The sequence below is a fragment of the Prionailurus viverrinus genome, chromosome B4 (assembly GCF_022837055.1).
Source record: "Prionailurus viverrinus isolate Anna chromosome B4, UM_Priviv_1.0, whole genome shotgun sequence".
NCBI lineage: Eukaryota > Metazoa > Chordata > Mammalia > Carnivora > Felidae > Prionailurus > Prionailurus viverrinus.
In genome coordinates this window covers 74,744,597-74,764,223 of record NC_062567.1, presented here as the reverse complement: position 1 = coordinate 74,764,223, position 19,627 = coordinate 74,744,597, and the positions used below count along the sequence as shown (strand labels likewise).

The 19,627-nt window shown below is 39.6% G+C and overlaps 2 protein-coding genes across 2 annotated transcripts in view; one reads left to right on the top strand and one right to left on the bottom strand.

The window, feature by feature from the left end:
* The window catches only part of SLC11A2 (solute carrier family 11 member 2), a 53,046-nt gene extending 34,281 nt beyond the window's left edge, over positions 1-18,765 (top strand). Inside the window, exon 18 of the transcript XR_007153886.1 lies at positions 18,057-18,765. The gene's annotated coding sequence lies outside the window, so the exon portion shown is untranslated. The remainder of the gene's footprint in view (positions 1-18,056) is intronic.
* On the bottom strand, positions 3,488-18,917 carry HIGD1C (HIG1 hypoxia inducible domain family member 1C). Its single transcript, XM_047866221.1, has 3 exons — positions 18,746-18,917; positions 14,105-14,239; positions 3,488-4,009 (listed from the first exon to the last, which is right to left on the bottom strand). The coding sequence occupies exons 1-3, from the start codon at positions 18,915-18,917 to the stop codon at positions 3,945-3,947; spliced, it is 372 nt and encodes a 123-aa protein (XP_047722177.1). The 3' UTR covers positions 3,488-3,944.
* Between the last annotated feature and the right edge of the window lie 710 nt (positions 18,918-19,627).

Here is a 19,627-nt window from a genome sequence, read left to right as displayed (position 1 = left end):
CTGCAGCTTTTGTATGACTTTGAGCATCATTTTCCTCTTTCAGCTTAGAAGTGAAATATCTGACCTCTCTGTCTTATTTTAAAAGTTAGTATTGGGCACCTGGGTGGCTCAGTCGGTTGGGCGTCTGACTTTGGCTCAGGTCATGATCTCACAGTCTGTGAGTTCATGTCCCACGTCGGGCTCTGTGCTGACAGCTTGGAGCCTGGAGCCTGTCTCTCTCTCTCTCTCTGCTTCTCCCCTGCTCATGCTCTGTCTCTCTCTGTCTCAAAAATAAACAAAAACATTAAAAAATTTAAAAAATAAAAATGAAAAAAATTAAAAAATAAAAGTTAGTATTTTTTCAGTAAGACTTTTTAAAATTCCAGACATCGTTTATCTTCACTTATAAAGACTTGGCCCTCTAAGTGGCAGGGAGTTGTCTAAGGTAATACTTTTTAAAAATTCTCTCATTTCTATTTCAGAGGCCCTTGAAACTTCTGGTAAGAGTAGCATTTGTAGGTTAGAGTCCTTCTGATCTTAAAAATGAAACTGAATTAACATCAGTTATCAGCTTTCATTTGAAAACGAGATTTCTTTTTTGAAAGAGAGGGAGAGCATGAGCACACACGCACATACAGGGGAGGGGCGGGGGGGGGGAGAGGGAGAGAGAGAGAGAGAGAGAGAGAGAGAGAGAGAGAATGAATCTTAAGCAGGCTCCATGCCCATTGCGTAGACTGCTGTGGGGCTTGATCTCATGACCCTGGAGATCATGACCTGAGCCAAAACCAAGAGTGGATGCTTAACTGACTGAGCCACCCAGGTGCCCTGAAAAAGAGATTTTTTAAATGAGTTTCAGTATTTTAGATTTTTTTAAAGACATTTTATTTATTTAAGTAATCTCTACACCCAACATGGACTTGAGCTCATGACCCCAAGATCAAGAGTCACATGCTGTTTGACTGAGCCAGTCAGCTGCCCCACAGTATTTTATATTCTTTATACACAGATAGCAACTCTAGATGAACCAATGTGGATTTTCCTGCCTCTCTTGGAAATTCAATTTCTCAGGTAGTTAGTTTCATGACCAGAGAGTGTTAGGAGAAAGAAGAAAAAGGTTACAAAATTCTGTTTTGCCACTCATAAAAAGATGAAGTGCTTGGTTAAACAGAGACTAAGTACTTGGGGGAGTCTAGCTCTCATCTCCATCGTATGGCTGTACATTAATGGAACAGACTGGAGTTTACAAAAGCTTTTAAGTTTGGGGCGCCTGGCCCACTCAGTCGGTAGAACATGCAACTCTTGATCTCAGGTTGTGAGTTCAAGCCCCATGTTGGTGTGGAAGCTACTTAAAATAAGTTGAAAAAAAGTTTATAAATTTATCCATCAGGTCATACAACTCCTGTAATCTGAAAAGTTGATAAACTGAGTCACACCAAAATCAGTAGAGGAGACTGATTTCTAAAGAATGAGTCTTGGGTAAACTTTTTTTCTAAGTTAGAACTTTTAATCATTCTCTAATTTATATTTACAAATCTGGATTTTATATTATATGCTTTTATGGCTATTAACATATTCAATCGCAAGATAAACCTAGAAGCATACACTCAACTCAGTTCCTCAGGTTTAACATTATGGAGTCAATTTATAAGAGGATGCTCTGACAATGAATATCCAGAATGTCAAAAAAATACAACTAAATAATAGTTACTGGGCAGCTTCCGCTACATAACCACATGTCCACCTAATATAAAAAGCAGTCAGTCAGTTTTGGTTCAGGTCATGATCTCACAGTTCATGGGTTCGAGCCCCATGTTGGGCTCTGTACTGACAGCTCAGAGCCTGAAGCCTGCTTGGGATTCTGTGTCTCCCTCTCTCTCTGCCCCTCCCCTGCTTGTGCTCCATCTCTCAAAAATATATAAATGTTGAAAAAAATTTTTAATTAAAAAAAATAAAAGGCAGAGCATATTGAGGCAAATGAAATAGTTTAGCAAGTGAGGCATCAGGGGTTTCAGTAGTTAATGAAAAAAGCCTTCTCAACTTTAAACATTATGATATCAAGCCTCCAAAGTTTTGCCCCAGAAGTGTTGTCTTCAACACTGTGACCCCTCTTCTTAACGCAAGCTAAAGTGGATAAATGAGCATCCTGCTTCTTTTCTACACAAATGATTTTACACGTTAATTTAAATACAGTTTGTGAGTTCTCATGCATAGCTATTCTTGGTGAATAAATACTTTGCATTTCTGTTTCAAGCAATACATATATTCAGCTCTCAGTAAAATTACAAAATTCTGGAACCTGTTGGGTGTTTTGAAAAAAGCCCATTTCTAATTAAACACTTAAGTCTATTTTTAATGCAGAGTATACATTGAAAGAATGGAATCTTTCCAGGACCCTGAATAGAAGTACTTCTCCATTGTGGAATCAACACGAAGGGTGACATTTCTATGCCTGCTGTTCTCAATCTCCCTGACCTCCATGCAACATATTAGGTCCAGCTGCAGGACTATTTAGTGGAATAAAGTCGTTGGATTCTTGCCTTGCCTATTTTCCCCAGAGGACAGTGTTGCCCAAAATATGTATACTTGTTGGTGGAACTAGGAGAGCCCCATGACAGGTACAAATGACAATTTTAAAAATAATTGCCTGTGCCAATTAATACACAGAACAGTGGGGGTTAATGCCTGGACTGCAGACTTAATTTCAGATATTCCGACATTGTTTCTTTCCCAAATACTAGACTTCACCTTCCTTTCAGATGAACTCTCCACCGTAGGAGACATCAAAGAAAAGGAAGTAACCACCACAGATAATTTTATAATGCATTCTTGATTTTTTTTCAGTGAATGCTTTTTTCATTTGTTTGTTTCTGGTTTTGCTTTTTTTTTTTTTTCCCTTTCTCCCCAGGCTTGGAGTCTTAGAAGGTAGATCTGAGTCACAGATGTAATGACTTCAACAGTATAGTTAATTTTTTAGAACCTTAGGGCAGTTGTAGAGGAGTTTCAGGTCACAGGTGTAATTAACATTTAATGTCTGTTTTGATTTCTGTGTTTTCGAGTGTCATACCAGATTAGCAATAGCACTGGACTAATTCCTTTCACCCCTACCGTTGTCATCTGGGGAAAAGGGATTTTTTTTTTTTTTTTTAGCAATTCATCTTTGTACTCCTAGAAATGCTTTCAAGTATAAAAATGAATACATAGATATTTTTAAGTGTTAAACATTTATGTTTGTGGCAAAATAGTCAAGTTTTGAGATAAGAGCGAAGCACACAATGGTAAATCAAATTTAAATAACAACATGGCCATTCTCCTCTGATATAATTGTTTCCCATTCTCAAAAGGAATTTATGAAAGCTTTAATTGCCTTGCCCTATTTGGAGAGAATTAAACAATGAATGGAGCATCTTTTTTTTTAAGGTTTATTTATTTATTTTGAGAGAGAGAGAGAGTGAGCAGAGGAGGGACAGCAAGAGAGAGAGACACACACACACAGAATCCGAAACAGGCTCCAGGCTCTGAGCTGTCAGCCCAGAGCCCGACGTGGGGCTTGAACCCACAAACTGCGAGATCATGACCTGGGCTGAAGTTGGACACTTAACCGACTGAGCCACCCAGGCTAGACCATCACACATTTAATACAGATATAGATAATTTTTCTGTAGCCATTATATAACTAACTCCTAATTTTCAGATTGGTTTGACGTAATATAGATTATTTTTTGCCGCTAACTAGAAAATAAAAATTCTAAAAGTCAGAAAATCATGTCCTAGGTTCTGAAAAACAACAAGGATATTTTTGAGTTGACTATGACTCTTGATTTGGAAATCAACATAAACAACTGAGACTTGCTATACAAGGCTATGCGAATCCTGTCTCATACTTTTGCAGTATAATTTACTACATACTGAAAATTTATTCTTCAGAATAAATAGTTTTCAGAAGCCTTCTTGTCTTGTATGTAGCTTCATTTTTTGGACACATTGAAGAATCGAGGTCTAATGTAATCCTTATACATAGAATAGAGAACACCTAGAAACAAAAAAATAGACATCAATACGGTATCTATGGGAAACAAACACTGAATTTATTGTATTCTGCTTGTATTTTTCCAAAACTGTCCCTCAGTTTAGCTGCCTTTTTTTTTTAAGTGACCTCTACACCCCAATGATGGGCTTGAACTCACAACATCAAGATCAAGAGTCACATGCTCTACCGACTAAGCCAGCCAGGGGCCCCGTTATCCCTTAATTTAAAAACAAATGCCTTCCATCTCACTAACTTTTGGCTTAGAGTATATAAGTGGCTCCAGAAAAAGAAGCCCAAAAAAGTTAGAGCCCATTAAGATCAGTACAAATCTAAATCTGAATTTATAATGTTACTATGTCATCCTAAAATTTGAATTTTAAAATATTGGTGAAAAAGAGAGAGGGGGGAGATTTGGCTAGATAATAAAATAGAAATAATAGACACCTCAACTTAGCAAACCTCTATTCAGTGTCTGCTTGTGCTCAATATCTCAAGAGAAGCAAAACTGCTTCTGGGGTTTAGTCTAGTGGGTGAATTAGCTGTGAGTTTAGGCAGATGACATAGATGTGGGTCTTTCACCAGGATGAGGTCCTAGGGCCATGCAGAAAAGGGTAAGGAGTCAGGGGAAATAGCGTGTGGAATAGAGTGCTTTCGTTGAATTGTGGGGATGTCAGCAAATGTTCATACCCAAAGCAAGTTAAGGAGTCCACTCAGCTCCCATTCCCGCCCGTATCAATTATCAAGGCTTCAGATATCTAGTAGATTGTCTAATCTAAATCCTCCATTTTCTTCTGCTTTCTTACACCTCTTGTTATCTTCAAAGAGTGCACAGAGAATAAGGGGTCAGTAAGTTAGTTGTTCTCATCTCAACATGGTAGTCACGTGAGGCAGCTGTCTGCACAATTTTCTAACGAAACAGGAGTGTAACTATCATAGATGCATAAGATCCAAGGCAAAATATGCTTACCTGAATCATTGTCATATCTAGGGAAATAACATTCTCCAATGCAGAGAGACTTCTAGAACTCATTTCCCTATGCTTATTAGACACAGATATTTCTTACCTCATGCCTACCTTTTAAATGTTGGTGTTCCCTGGAGTTCCAATCTCAACTCTTTTCTCGCCTCACTCATACCTGTTGCTTCACTGGTAAGCAAGTTATTAGATCTCTCTTCTGAACATGAGACTTATATTCATTATACTATACGTGGCATTTCCACATACATGGGTAGGTGGCTGCCAGACTTTTAAATTGTGCACAAATCAGTAATTTGAGCTTGCTCCTCAAAATGTTCATTTATTTATAAACTTACATAAATGTACTATTGGTCAGTGTGTCTATTAGTAAAGCTTTTTGGTTTTTTAATTTTTTTAATTTTTATTTTATTTTTTTTAATGTTATTTTTGAGAGAGAGACAGAATGCAAGTGGGTTGGGGCAGAGAGAGAGGGAGGCACAGAATCTGAAACAGGCTGCAGGCTCCAAGCTCTCAGCGCAGAACCTGACACGGGGCTCGAACTCACGAGGTGTGAGATCATGACCTGAGCCGAAGTCGGACGTTCAATCCACTGAGCCACCCAGGCGCCCCAAAGCTTTTTGTTTTTAAGATAGAAATATATTCTTCCTACATACCCACGGATTTCCTTCTACATCTCCTAGGGTATGAGTACTCTAATTTAGAGACATCTGCCACAGGTACCTCAGTCAGTATAATATAGAATTAAGAGTTCAGGCCCTGGAGTAGAGAGCCCCCGTGATTGTGAGCAAGAAAGTTTTCCTCTCTAAGCCTCAATTTCCTTATCTGTAAATGGGATTATAACAGTACCTACCTCATAGGGTATTGTTTAATAAAGACTTTGGTCTTCGTCCACAGTTCCTGGCATAGAGCTTCCAAAATGCTTGGAATTTACCAGGTATGGGAGTATCTTTGTTATTCATGAGCCTCTTGGATCATACCGGAGTTTACGTTAATGGTGTGATCCATGGTGGGCTCCTAGATAACTTCAGGATATGGCTAGTCATGCCAGGAAGACCAACTATGTGACTAGACCTCCAGGAGGGGAACAGGACTGGAGACTGAGTTGTGTCATAGGGCCAGTGATTCAATCAATGGTGCCTACGTAACGAAGCCACAATAAAAACTCTGGGTACTGAAGCTCTGTAGAGTCTCTTGGTTGGTAAACACACTGATGTGCCGGAAGGGTGGCATTCCACAGGGAGAGGGTACAGAAGCTTTGAGTTTGGGACCCTCCCAGACCTATACCCTATGTGTTTCGCTTGGGCTGCCTCTGATCTGTATACTTTGCAATAAAACTGTAATTGTAAGTATAGAGCTTTCCTGAGTTCACAGGTTGTTCTAGTGAAATATCAAACCTGAAGGAGTCTTGGGAACCCCTGAATTTGTCGCTAGTTGGTCAGAAGGGCAGGGGGCCTGGGAACCCCAATGGCTGGTGTCTGAAGTAACAGCAGTCCCTTCGGGAACCATGTCCTTAAACCTGTGGCATCTGAGGTGAGCTGCAGTGGTTGGCGTCAGTATTGAATTGTATTACAGTACACCAGGTGGTGTAAAGAGGTATTAATCATTAGGATTAAATCACTATATTGTACACCTGAAACTAACATAACACTGTATGTTATACTGGAATGAAAATGATAATAATATAAAGTTTACCTACAAAAAAAGGTTAAGTGAGGTAGTGATATATAAAGCAATTAGAGTGGGTTCCACATCATAAACACTCATTAACTATTAGCTATTATTTTGTCCAGTACTTACTGGACTTACTCTCCTACCAACCCTGTTCTGCTTCATTTTTTACATTAGTGCAAGGCCCACCTTATATCGGATTGCCCAAACCAGAAACCTAGGAATCATCCTGGACTCCTCCTTCCTTCCTTTTCCCACGCACTTAGTTGCTGAGTCCTCAATGTTCGTAGACTCCATCTCCTCCCGTTTTCACCATTACTGCTTTAATTCAGACCCAGTTCATCATCTCATTGGCCTCTCCGTCTTTATTTTCTCCCCTCCTTTGCCAATCATCTCTAATCATTTTCTTTTTCCTTTTCACATTTTTTTTTCATGGTGAAATATAATATGCATGGAAAACAGTAGACACAAGTTAAACGACTAGATTAACAAACAGTTGTAGACTGAATACCTGTAATTGTGGGTCAAGAAATAGAATATAGCAAGCATCCTAGAAGCCTGGCTGTATCTCGCTCTTTTCCATAGATAACCACCGTTCTGACTTTTATGGTAACAGGTTTTTTCCTTGTCTTTATACTGTGACCATCTGTTTAAACAAACAGTTTCATATTGCCTGTTTTTGAGCTTCGATAAGGCAGGCATCTTTCTGAGCTGCCATTCTGACTACGTTACTCCCCTGTTTAAATCTTTCACTGGCTCACTTCATCTCGTTGACTTCTCAGCTCGCAGCCATGTAGATCTATTGGGGATTTGTTTTCTATCAGGTTAGCTAAACTGTAATTCCCATCGCTGCATTTTTTCTGAGTTAGCTTGGCTCACAAGAGACATTTTGCTTGAGATTTGAAGGTAAAATTGAAGCAGTATAGCTTCTGTATTCTTTTCACACTTGGAAGGCTCAGTGCAGGGTTACTAGGCGCTGTTACAGCTTGTGCATGTTGTTTATCTGCTGGCTCACCTTGCCGTTGCTGGGCAGCTGTCAGACCCACAGATCGTTCAGCTTCTTCTGGAGCTCCTCCTTTAGCTTCTTTGGCTACAAGGCCAGTGGATTAGCTCCATGATAGACGGCGCCAGCTTCTCCTACAGGTCACACCATGATCGAAGTTGGAGTCAGTTAGAGACTGACTCAGGTTTCTATTTCTCTGTGGGTTCCAGCTCTTCCTTGCAGATTCCAGTTTATTTTTCCTTCCCAACTGCTGCCTGGCTAAATTTAGGCTCCAGTATTAGAAACATAAGCAACAGCCTCACATGGACTGTTTAACCAGCTCCCAAAGTTGGTTAGGGTCATGTTTCTATAATAACTCCCTTTGTATAGATCACCACTCATAGTTTTACTTCTCTGGTTGAACCCTGACTGATACAGATTTTGGTATCAGAAGCTTCCAGAGGAACATAACCATGAGTGCAGGTGCTCTGAATAGGTTCTGGGTCACCTCGAATTGGCTCTCTGGTGTGATGAGATTTAAAGATATTAATGGTCATTTTTTCCAGTAGTAAAGACAATGCTAGCAGCCCATGGCATGCTAGCAAAGCATTTTTTAAAGATTGTCGCCTATAGGGGCGCCTGGGTGGCTCAGTCGGTTGAGCGTCCGACTTCGGCTCAGGTCACGATCTCGCGGTCTGCGAGTTTGAGCCCCGCGTCGGGCTCTGGGCTGATGGCTCAGAGCCTGGAGCCTGCTTCCGATTCTGTGTCTCCCTCTCTCTCTGACCCTCCCCCGTTCATGCTGTGTCTCTCTCTGTCTCAAAAATAAATAAACGTTAAAAAAAAAAATTTTTTTTTAAAAAGATTGTCGCCTATAGATAAGATACCCTTAATCAGGTGCCTGTAGAAAACAAGGCTTTGGGTGATCAAGTATTTACTGTCATAGAACATTTAGTGGAAAAGAGAAGTATAATTAGGTTGGTTTCTTCTAAGTGTGCTGGAGAACTCGGGAAAACAAAATGATGGGCTCAGGGCTTTTAACTCCTCGTTTAAAGTCCGATGAGGGGACCTGAAAGCTTTATGACTTCCCAGAAAGAAACTCAACTCCTGTAGCTGTGAGGCTGATATTTTTGAAAAACACAACACAGGGACTAATCCTGTGAGTGGCTAATCACTACAATCATAAAATTCCCACCCTCACAGAGTCTCTTTTGTCAAAGTTAGGGCATTGCTTTGGAAAGAGTGGGACCCTGAAAATTAGGATGGGGATACGTGGGCAGATTTCAGTGAAAGGGAGTCCTTAAATCCCTGTATCTGACAGAGACCCGTCTCCACTCCTTTCAGAGAACGACTGAAACTTGGACTGAAAGGTAATCTCCACTAAATGAAGCTGCAATGCCAGAGCTTTCTTGGTATAATTCTAAGGTACAGCAGTGATTCTGTACTGGCAGTGATTCTTCTTTACTGGGGCAATTTTATTCCCCAGGGAAATCTGGCAATTTCTGGAGCTGTTTTTGGTTGTCACTCTGGGGGTGGGTAGGTGCTGTTGGCATCTAGAGGGTAGGGGCCAGGGATGCTGCTAAACATCCTGTAATGCACAAGACAGCCCTCCACAACAAAGAGCAATTAGTCCAAAATGTCAGTAGTGCCGAGACTAAGAAACCCTGACATTTGGGAAGGTATCCAAAGGCTTAGGGAGATTGGAATGTTAAGGTAGATTTATCCTGCTCATTCACCCCCTAAATATATCTACTCCCTTCACTAAGGCTGGGAAAAACACATTTGTGAAGGGAGTCCTGGCATCCTCGGAGAGTTCCGTGGCAACTATCTTCTGTAACCAGAAATGACGGCGGAAACTGCTAAGCTTCCTGAATTCAGTGGAGATGGTGGGATCCTGAGAAGCAGGGGTCAAGGAGCACCATTTAATTGACAAAGACGAGGAAAGTGTGATTACTGTAATGGGCAGCAAAGACTAAACAGTAATCAGAATAGGCTAAGCCACAAAGACCTTTGGCATTGTCTAATTGATTATGGTGTCCCTAGAGTTGAAAGTGGTGGGCAACATTTAAGCAGAAAAGCTCTAGGTTTGGTGAATAAAAGTTTAACTTGAATCATCACAGTAGACAGCCATGGGCCCCCAACCAATTCCCAGATTTGAGTCACTTCACAGACCCAGAGTCCCTTGAATAAAGGAGAAGTCAGATCTCCTTAAGAAAAGATGCTGTTAACACGACCAAAAAGTAAATACTATGAACAGATCTGTGGCCCTTCACCAAGATGCCTATGCATAAGGAATGGCAAATGATCACATTTGTGAGATTATGAAACACTGGCTCTGAATTGATACTAATGCCTGGAGAATTAGGGCGGTCTACCAGTCAAGCTAGGAGTTTATGAAGGTCAGGTGATCAGTGGAGTTTTGCTGTGGGCCCATTTTGCAGTTGGCCTGGTGGGCCCCTAAATCCATATGTCATTTGGATTGTCATTTCCCCAGTTCTGGAATGTGTAACTGGAAGGGACATACTCAGCAACTGTCAGAATCCTCACATCAGTTCCCTGACCTGGGGTGTAAGGGCTATTATGGTGGGGAAAGCCAACTGTAAGCCGTTCTACTTGCCTGTATCTACCAAAAGAGTAAACCAAAGCAGTACTGCATTCCTAGATGGACTGTAGAGATTAGTGCCATCATCAAGGACTTTAAAGATGCTAGGGTGGGGACTCCTACCACATACCAATTCAGTTTGCCTCTTTGGCTAGAAGACAGATGGCTCTTGGAGAATGATAATGGATTTCTATAAACTTAATCAGATGATCACTCTAATTGCAGCTGTTGTCCAGGTGTGGTTTCATTGCTAGAGCCTATCAATACAAGCATCTTTGCTGTTTGACTCGCAGCGATGAATCTGGCTGATTGCTTTATTCTCTAGAGCTTTTAATAAAAACTACCAAAAGCATTTTGCTTTCACCCGGTTGGGCCAAGAGTATACTTTCACTACTCAGTCTCAGGGCTGCCTGAATTCTCCAGACTATACCATAATCTGGTCTGCAAGGACTTTGATCATCGCTCCATTGCACAGGACAGCACGTTAATCCATTACATTGATCTGATCTATCAAGGGGAGATTACGGTACTACTATATAATGGTAAGGTAAGGAGGTATGTGTGGAATGCATGTATCTTCTGGGCATTTTTTTTTTTAATTTTTTTTTTTAACATTTATTTTTGAGACAGAGAGAGACAGAGCATGAACGGGGGAGGGGCAGAGAGAGAGGGAGACACAGAATCAGAAGCAGGCTCCAGGCTCTGAGCCATCAGCCCAGAGCCTGACGCGGGGCTTGAACTCACGGACCGTGAGATCGTGACCTGGCTGAAGTCGGACGCTTAACCGACTGTGCCACCCAGGCGCCCCTGGGCATTTTTTTAGTACTCCCATGTCCTGTGATTAAAGACCGTGGAAAACTATACCCAATACAAGCAGACTGGCTAAGGACCCAGACCATTTAGGAATGAAGGTGTGGGTCACCATTCTAGTCAAATAACCTGGAATAGCCAAGGTGCTTGCTGAAGGCAAAGTGAGTAAGAAATGACTAGTGGAAGAACATAGTTATAATACCAGCCATGACCATCCGACCAGTTGTAGAAACAAAGTCTGATGGGAATATTTCTTCCTTATTTTGATATGAATACATTTGTATATACATTAATTTTTTTTCTATTTGCTACTTCCATTTATCTGCCATCTAATGTAAAAAGTGTTAATAATACTTAATCTTACATTTCGGGATTTAGGTTACAGGATATCAAACAGGAATGTGACTCTATTCAAAGACAAATCAACACCACCCAAAGATGGGTAAAAGGATTTTTGTATCCTCTTTTGGGACAGAATTAGCATGTTTTTGGTTATACAATGGATGGTTGATTTTGCCATTGTCTTTATTTGAAAGTTAAGTGTATTAAAAGAGATGTACATGGATGCCAGGTTGACAAGGCCTAGTGGTAAGTTTGTGTTGTGTCAACTTAACCCTAAACTAATAACTACATTTCCAGAATTCCTTTCCGTTTATTCCCTAAGTTATTGCAGAAGAAACACTTTGCATAAGATTTAGAGGACAGAAGTGAAGCAGCAGCTAAATTCATTTTTTTCTTGGAAGGCAGCACATGGTTGTTTATCTGCTGGTCCACTTTGTTGGCATGGGGCAACAACTAGGAATGCATCTACTGTGGATCTGCTTAATTTCCTCCTTCACCTTTTCTGACTCCTTGGCTTGGTTCATGTTTATCTCCAAGATGAAGGGCATCATTTTTCCCTCTGTCACTCCCATCATCGAATTCAGAGGCTTAGAGATGGTGAGAAACCCACAAGGGTTCCAGTCTATCCTATGTGTTCAGCTCATCCTTGTAGCTTCCAGATTTTTCTTGCTTCTCTCACTTTACATCTACTTAAAAAAAAAAAAAAGATTGATTGATTGATTGATTGATTGGGAGAGTGCAAGCGGGGGAGGAGCAGAGAGAGGGGGACAGAGGATCCAAATCCTGCTCTGTGCTGACAGCCCCATGTGGGGCTTGAACTCACAAACTGCAAGATCATAACCTAAGCCAAAGTTGGGCGCTCAACTGACTGAGCCACCCACGTACCCCCACATCTACTTTTCATTTTTTTTTAATGTTTATTTTTGAGAGACAGAGTGTGAGTGGGGGAGGGCAGAGAGAGAGAAAGATACAGAATCTGAGGCAGGCTTTAGGCTCTGAGCTGTCAGCACAGAGCCCGACGCAGGGCTCAAATTCACGAACTGCGAGATCAAGACCTGAGCTGAAGTTGGATGCTTAACTGACTGAGCCACCCAGGCACCCCTCATATGGTTTAATCCTTAGGGAAGCCTCTCCTGGACTCTCAGCCCTAGTTAAATGCCCCTCCTTTCTGCATGTGCTTCCATAGCAACAACCTGTGCTATCTCTGTCATAGCATCTGTGAGTTTATATGGTCTTCTGTTGTTGGTGTCTCTCCCTAAGGAGACCAAACTGTTTGAGGGTAGGGACTGAGTCTTATCTCTGTATCTCTAGACCAGTGCAGTGCTTTGCACATAGCAAGAGCTCAATAAATGTTTGCTAAATGATGAAAATGAGCACTGTAACTTTGTAGTGAGGCTTCTTGTATTTTGTTAACACCTGTGTATCACAGCTCATGGTAATAAGATAATTACCATATAACTCCCTATACACAATCCCCACACTGCTCATTCCATAATCCTAGACCTACTCTTAGGCTGATTCTACTCTGCACAGCATGAAAGAGAACTAAGAACATTGTAACTTGTTTTCATTAATGTAGACCAAAAAAAAAAAAAAAAAGATAATTTAGATCCCCAAAGTAGATTTCTTGTTAGAACTATCTGGTTTAGCTGTTGATATAACTGGAATTAACCAGGTAATTTTACACCTGTTCTTTGGATTTCACTATGTTAAGTATAGCCTAATTTATAGACTGATTAAAAAAGGATTGCCTATTGCTTAGACCGGGACTAAAAGGAGAACAGATGTGGAGATTGTGGGCTCCAAAAAATGTATTCTTCCCAGTTAAACTACATCAGTAATTATATCTGCTGTTCAAATAGGCCAAGAACTATGACTGCTGCTCTTAGGTGAGCAGTAAAGGCTGGAATCTAGAACCACTGCTTTAGTTGGGTTACAGAGGGTACAAACTATTCACTGCTCCTTTCATAATACAAGATAACAGAACCCAAAACCTAGTTCTCTACCTTTTTAAAATGTTTATTTATTTATCTTGAGAGAGAGAGGGGGAGAGAGTGGAGAGGGGCAGAGGGAGAGAGAGAACCCCAAGCAGGTGCCACGCCGTCAGTCCAGAGCCCAATGTAGGGCTCGATCTGGCAAAACGTGAGATCATGACCTGAGCCGAAATTAAGGGTCAGACTGTCAAGTGACGGAGCTACCCAGGTGCCCCCTCTGTTTTAAACTGAGTTATAATAGACCTATAACATTATATTAGTTTCAGGTGTACAACAATGATTTGTTATTTCTATATGTTGTAATGATCACCACAGTAAGCCTAGTTGATGTCTGTAACCATGAATACTTACAGAATTTTTTTCTTGTGATGAGAACTTTGAAGATCTACTCTCTACTCTCAGCACCTTTCAAATATGCAAAACTATATGAACTATATTATGAACTATAGTCACCACTATGTACATGACATCCCCAGCACTTATTTATTTTATAACTGGACGTTTGTACTTTTTGTCTACTGGTTGTTTTTCTTTCAGTGCTTAAAATACCAAGAAATTAAGCCTATTATGGGGAAGCAACTTCAACCAAGTGAAGTTCATGGTCTTTCTTACCATTCCTCCTCCATTATATCATCTTAACCCAATTTTCATTTTCCAATATGATTGAATAAAATAAATAAAAATACTCACAAAGACAGCACAAGATACAAATTAAGCAGGTTACCTAGAGTCACAGCTCCTACAACACATCCTTGGGCAGCAACTCTCATGTGAATAAGATGAATGGACATTTTCTGATCCCTTCTGTACTTTAACGTGTAAAGACCATAGGACACCACAGTCATAAAGCCTGCTATTCCTGTGAAAGAAAAAAGTAGAGGTTATGTAAATAGTAGGCTAGAATCCCCAACATTTAGAGAGCTGAATAAGACTGTCCAAAGGATCAGTACTTGGAAGATAAGCAGGGAAGATACCAGAGAATACTTTAAAAAGAACCATGCTGGATTTGATCCACAGATTTTTTAAAGAGACCCTTAACATTTATGGATTCAATATTTGCAGTTTCTGACTCTTCCCAGAAAACCCCGAATCATAGAGTGTAGTAATTTCTCTTTTTCCTGAGGCATGATTTCAGATTGTGCATGCTGAGAGACTTTTATTTGGGGCAAGTCACTTTAGCCAGTGAGTGAACCAACAACAAACATCCCAGCATCCATAGCTTTCGAATGTTTGCCTTTACTCCTGTCTACTTGTTATCAAATAAGAAGTAAATCTCGTAAAATGAGAACATTTTTGATCTTCTGTAAAAATGAGATATTTGAATTGTAATGAGACATGGAAAGGTATGAATATTTGCACAGGAAGTGTGTGACTCCAAAAAGAACTATGACTCTAGGAGACTCCAGAAGGGCAAATATTTTTGTATTCCCTACCAGTGTCAAGGGGTGAATATGCTGCTGTGACAACCAAGATCCTATGTAATTGGCTCTAAGACAGAAAACCAATCAACTGAATAGGAAATGTTCTAGAAACAGATTTAAAACACTGTGAGAACACTGAGAATTCATGACAAATCAAAATAACCAAATAACAGATAAAGGAGTAATTATTTAATAAATTCCATCAGTACAATTTGTTGGTATAAAGAACTAATTTGGTGGGGCGCCTGGGTGGCGCAGTCGGTTAAGCGTCCGACTTCAGCCAGGTCATGATCTCGCGGTCCGGGAGTTCGAGCCCCGCGTCAGGCTCTGGGCTGATGGCTCAGAGCCTGGAGCCTGTTTCCGATTCTGTGTCTCCCTCTCTCTCTGCCCCTCCCCCGTTCATGCTCTGTCTCTCTCTGTCGCAAAAATAAATAAACGTTGAAAAAAAAAAATTTAAAGAACTAATTTGGATTTGTATCTCACAGCAGACCCTCCAAAAAAAATTCTGCAGGAGTTAGAATTAAATGTAAAAACAAAACAAAAACACCAATAAAAACAAAGAGGAACAGCATATTTGTAACATCTAAAAGAGGGTAAAATAGACTTAAGAGAAAATGATAAGGGCAAAGTGCCATTTTGACATACGAATAAAGAAAACTTTTGCATAATGAAAACATGGGTCTATTTTTTGGGTTTTCTCTCCTATGTTGTTGGTCTGTGTATCTGTCCCTCCATCAACACCACACTGTCTTGATTACTGTAGCTATATAGTAAGCCTCCATATCAGGTAGAGTGATTTCTCCCACTTTATCCTTGTTTTTTAATGTTTTAGCCACTTTCGGACTTCTGCCTTTACTTGTAAATTTTATTTTTTATTGACTTTTTAAACTATTTTTAAAACAATTTTTAAAAACAAGTTTTTAATGTTTATTTATTTTTGAGAGAGAGACAGACAGACAGAATGTGAGCAGGGGAGGGACAAAAAGAGAGGGAGACACAGAACCCAAAGCAGGCTCCAGGCTCTGAGCTGTCAGCACAGAGCCTGACACGGGACTCAAACTCATGAACCGTGAGCTCATGACCTGAGCCAAAGTCGGACGCTTAATCTACTGAGCCACCCAGGTGTCCCTAAAAAAATTTTTTTTAAGTGTATTTATTTTTGAGAGAGAGAGAATCCCAATGACGTGGGGTTCAAACTCAAACCCAGAGATCATGAGCCAAAATCAAGAATCAGAGCCCAACTAAGTCACCCAGGCACCCCTTTACATGTAAATTTTGGAGTAAGCATTGCTTATCTACTAAAAAACTTACTGGGATTTTGATGGGAAGTACACAAACCTGTAGATCAATTTGGGGAGAGTCTTCCAGTCCCTGAACACAATACTACCTGTGGTCTTTACATTTATTTAGGTCCTTTTTTAATTCTTTCATTAACATTTTATAATTTTCAGCATACAGATTGCATGTATGTTTTGTTAAGCATATATCTAAGCATTTCATTGCCTTTGGAGTGACTGGAAATGAGGTTATGTTTTTAATTTCAGTTTCTGTATGTTAATACATGGAAATTCAGTTGATATTTATGTAGGATAGCAAATTTTGATTAGTTATGTTGGCACATGTATGCCTCTATAGGTGGGTGAGGATATATTTATTCTTTCAGAATCCATTTAATAAGTGGAAGTAAGAGAGTAATCGCATTGACACGTATATTTTGTAGGCCGATTAGCAAATGAAATCAAAATTAAAATGACAAAAACAGCAAAAAACAAGTAAGAATAGTGGCAGGCATGTTGAGAAACAGGTACAATGCTGAAAGCTCTGTGAGTTTAGCCAACTCTATAAAGATTTCTGGAAATATATAATAAGGGGTGTTAAATCAGATGTACTTCCTGCCCTAAAAATTCATACTCCAAGGAAATAAGCAAAAGAAACGTCAAGAAGTTGACACAAAGATGTTTATGGCTACACTATGTATGAAGAAAACCTGAACAACCCAAATGTCCCAAACAGAGGAAGAACTGCCATAGCTACGAAAAAAATGATAAGCATAGCAAGGAGTTTCAATATGTATAATGTGTGCAGAGACCTTAACAATGATCATAAAATAATTTTAAGCAATATAGATTGTATTTATTGATGGAATGGAAATATATCTACTTATATTTAATGATGGAAGTTGTTGAAGACAATAAAAATATTTATTGGTGGAATGTAAATATATCTCTTTATAGATATATTTAATGATGGAAGTTGTTGAAGATAAATAAAAATGTTTTGTGAGTTTTCGGCACAGCTCACTCCCTGCAGCAGGAAATATATAGTAGATATTATTAAAATAACAATAGCTAAACAAACTATTCAATAATATATATTCAGATTTTGTCATTTATTTTTCTAGCAAAAACTTGATTCTCTTCCCTTATCAAATCAAGGCTCTGTTCTTAGTTAAATTGGTTTTGTTTCTTTTGGAGATTAAAGTCAGAACCTTTACTGTTTTCCATGTAGTGTCTCTGTGTAGTTTATATGTAATTGAATTTAGCTGGAAACACTTTTATCTTACTACTTTAATCACCCTAATTGTCTCTGGAAAAATTATTTAATTTGCAGTGGGCACAGTGATTAATCTCTCTATTCATGATAGTGATCTGTTCAAGTGGCAACAAATTCTTGAATTGTTTTTCCAGTTAACAATGCTAAGGAAGATGAATCACTATAACATTATTTGCTTCCATTTCTTGTGGGTGCTATTATCAAGTTTTAATCAAATGAAATTAAACGTATAAACAGCATATTAGTATAAAGTAAAATTTTGATTCTTTTTAATATGTGAATAATGACACGGGGTTGCTAGATTTGCAGTGGTAATAGAAACCCAATGATATACCTATTCAGAAAGTTTTAGGGAATTAATCACCTATGTCAGTGTAACTTACATAATGTAAGTCTCATTTAAATAAGTTATTTTAATAGCTTCCAGACCAAATGAACACCAGGCAAGAGGCATGGCTGCAGTATACAATAATGCTTGCATCAGCTAAAGCATCCAAAAGAAGAAAGAGAAAACTTAGATTTTAAAACATAATATTGGTGTGTAGATTGTGTGTGTGTGTGTGTGTGTGTGTGTGTGTGTGTGTGTCTAAGTCCACTTACATATAGTATTTGTTCTAAATGTAGGCATATTAAGTCTGTGTCGGGAAAAGACAAACAGGCTAAGTCTCCAGGTCTAATTATAATACCACTTCTTTAATCTAGAGTCTATTTAACCATCAACCTCAACATCTGGAACACTTCAGGAAACCAGCAAAAAGGGCCATTGAACATGAACATCACAAAGTCCACGCTCTCAAGTGTACAGACAAGTAGGTAGGCCTAGGCTTTTTCATTCAGAGCTTCTTTACTCTGAAATGACTCACAGTTCTTTTAAACTTGGGTAGCTAGCTTCTGGTGCCACAGAATACTATAGTGAAGCAGAAGTTTTTGATTGCACTCAACATTAATGGAAGAGACAGAAAAATCTATAAACATCAGACACAAGAGTTTAAAGGTTGGAGTTAGCACAGAAAGAGACCTACACATCTCAGTAGTCACTCTTAGACTTTCAATGTAATAAACTGGTGCTGCTAATGATGTAGTCATCATAGAAGTGTTAAAGTTCATTCAACTCCAGTTAGAGTGGCTGGGAACTAGGAATCCGAGATAGACCTCGAATGAAGAGGAGTTAAGTAAGATTTGAAGCTTCGTAATAAAAACAGCTAACATTTACTGGGGATTTGCCATCTACTAGAAACTGTTCTGAAAGTTTAACTTCTGCTTAGAGAGGCTTAGCTTCAGTTATCTTAAAAGTTCAACGATGTAAAACATCTCCATTCTCAAAGATACTGGGTAAGGCATTATTATTATTACAGACAGTTCTCCAGGGTCCAGTCAAGGCTTGTACTTACCTACGGGGACAAAGGGGGAGTCTCTAGATTTCCTAATCAGTCGTGAGAGTGGGCTTTCCTCCCCATCTGCTGACCACTGGTTATCTGAAGACATTTTTCTCTCTAGTAACAGTAGGGGATAAATGTGGTTGCTGTGAATCATTAAAAATCCATTTACCCTCTCCCAATACATTGTCGATTATGTGTTTTCAGTTTGCTTGATCTGCCTGCTTGCTCCATTGAAATAAACAGTCCTGTTTCCTTCACCCTTTTCATTATGGAATCCTTTCATCTTGTTTGGGGGTAGGGGGTAAAAGAAAAAGAGAAGTGATGATAATCAGATTCCGTGAATACAGAATGAAGACACAGATCATAACTGGGTTATTCAGTCTCCTTTCACTGCTCAGCATTTGAGAACATGGGGAATCTCAAAACTTCTTCCACAAACAGGAAGACAGTGCTTTTACAAAACATTTTAAAGAATGATGGCAGTGCCACATACGCAGAATTACTTCCCGATTCACAGCTGATGGCAGAATGATCACTCCAATTCTTCAGAATGTGCAGAGCACTATAAAATGATGGAGACAGTGGAAATAATCCTCCTTGTCTATACAGGAATGAGGAAACTCACAGTCATCAACATGGCTTAGCAGCACCTCAGTCTGTTATCTGCACCACCCACTCTTTTTACCTCAAAATTCAAATACCATGGCTTCATCCTATAAATCGGTTTTCATCGGAAAATGGAACCCGGTAAACGGCAGAAGCACCATACCTTTGGCGTACCCCACCACCTGCTGCCTGTCCCAGTGCTCCTTGAGCAGGACGCTGTGGATCAGAACAGGCTTTGAAAGGCTGGGACACATTTATGTGCAATTTCCTACGAATTGATCATGAGAA

What these genes read in the sequence shown, in the direction of transcription:
- HIGD1C (XM_047866221.1), bottom strand. Translation starts at nt 18,917, where the DNA reads ATGTATTGGGAGAGGGTAAATGGATTTTTAATGATTCACAGCAACCAC. An exon ending in CTCCCCCTTTGTCCCCGTAG is followed by an intron (nt 14,240 to 18,745) that starts GTAAGTACAAGC and finishes TTTCTTTCACAG; the next exon opens with GAATAGCAGGCTTTATGACT. An exon ending in TGTAGGAGCTGTGACTCTAG is followed by an intron (nt 4,010 to 14,104) that starts GTAACCTGCTTA and finishes TTTTGTTTCTAG; the next exon opens with GTGTTCTCTATTCTATGTAT.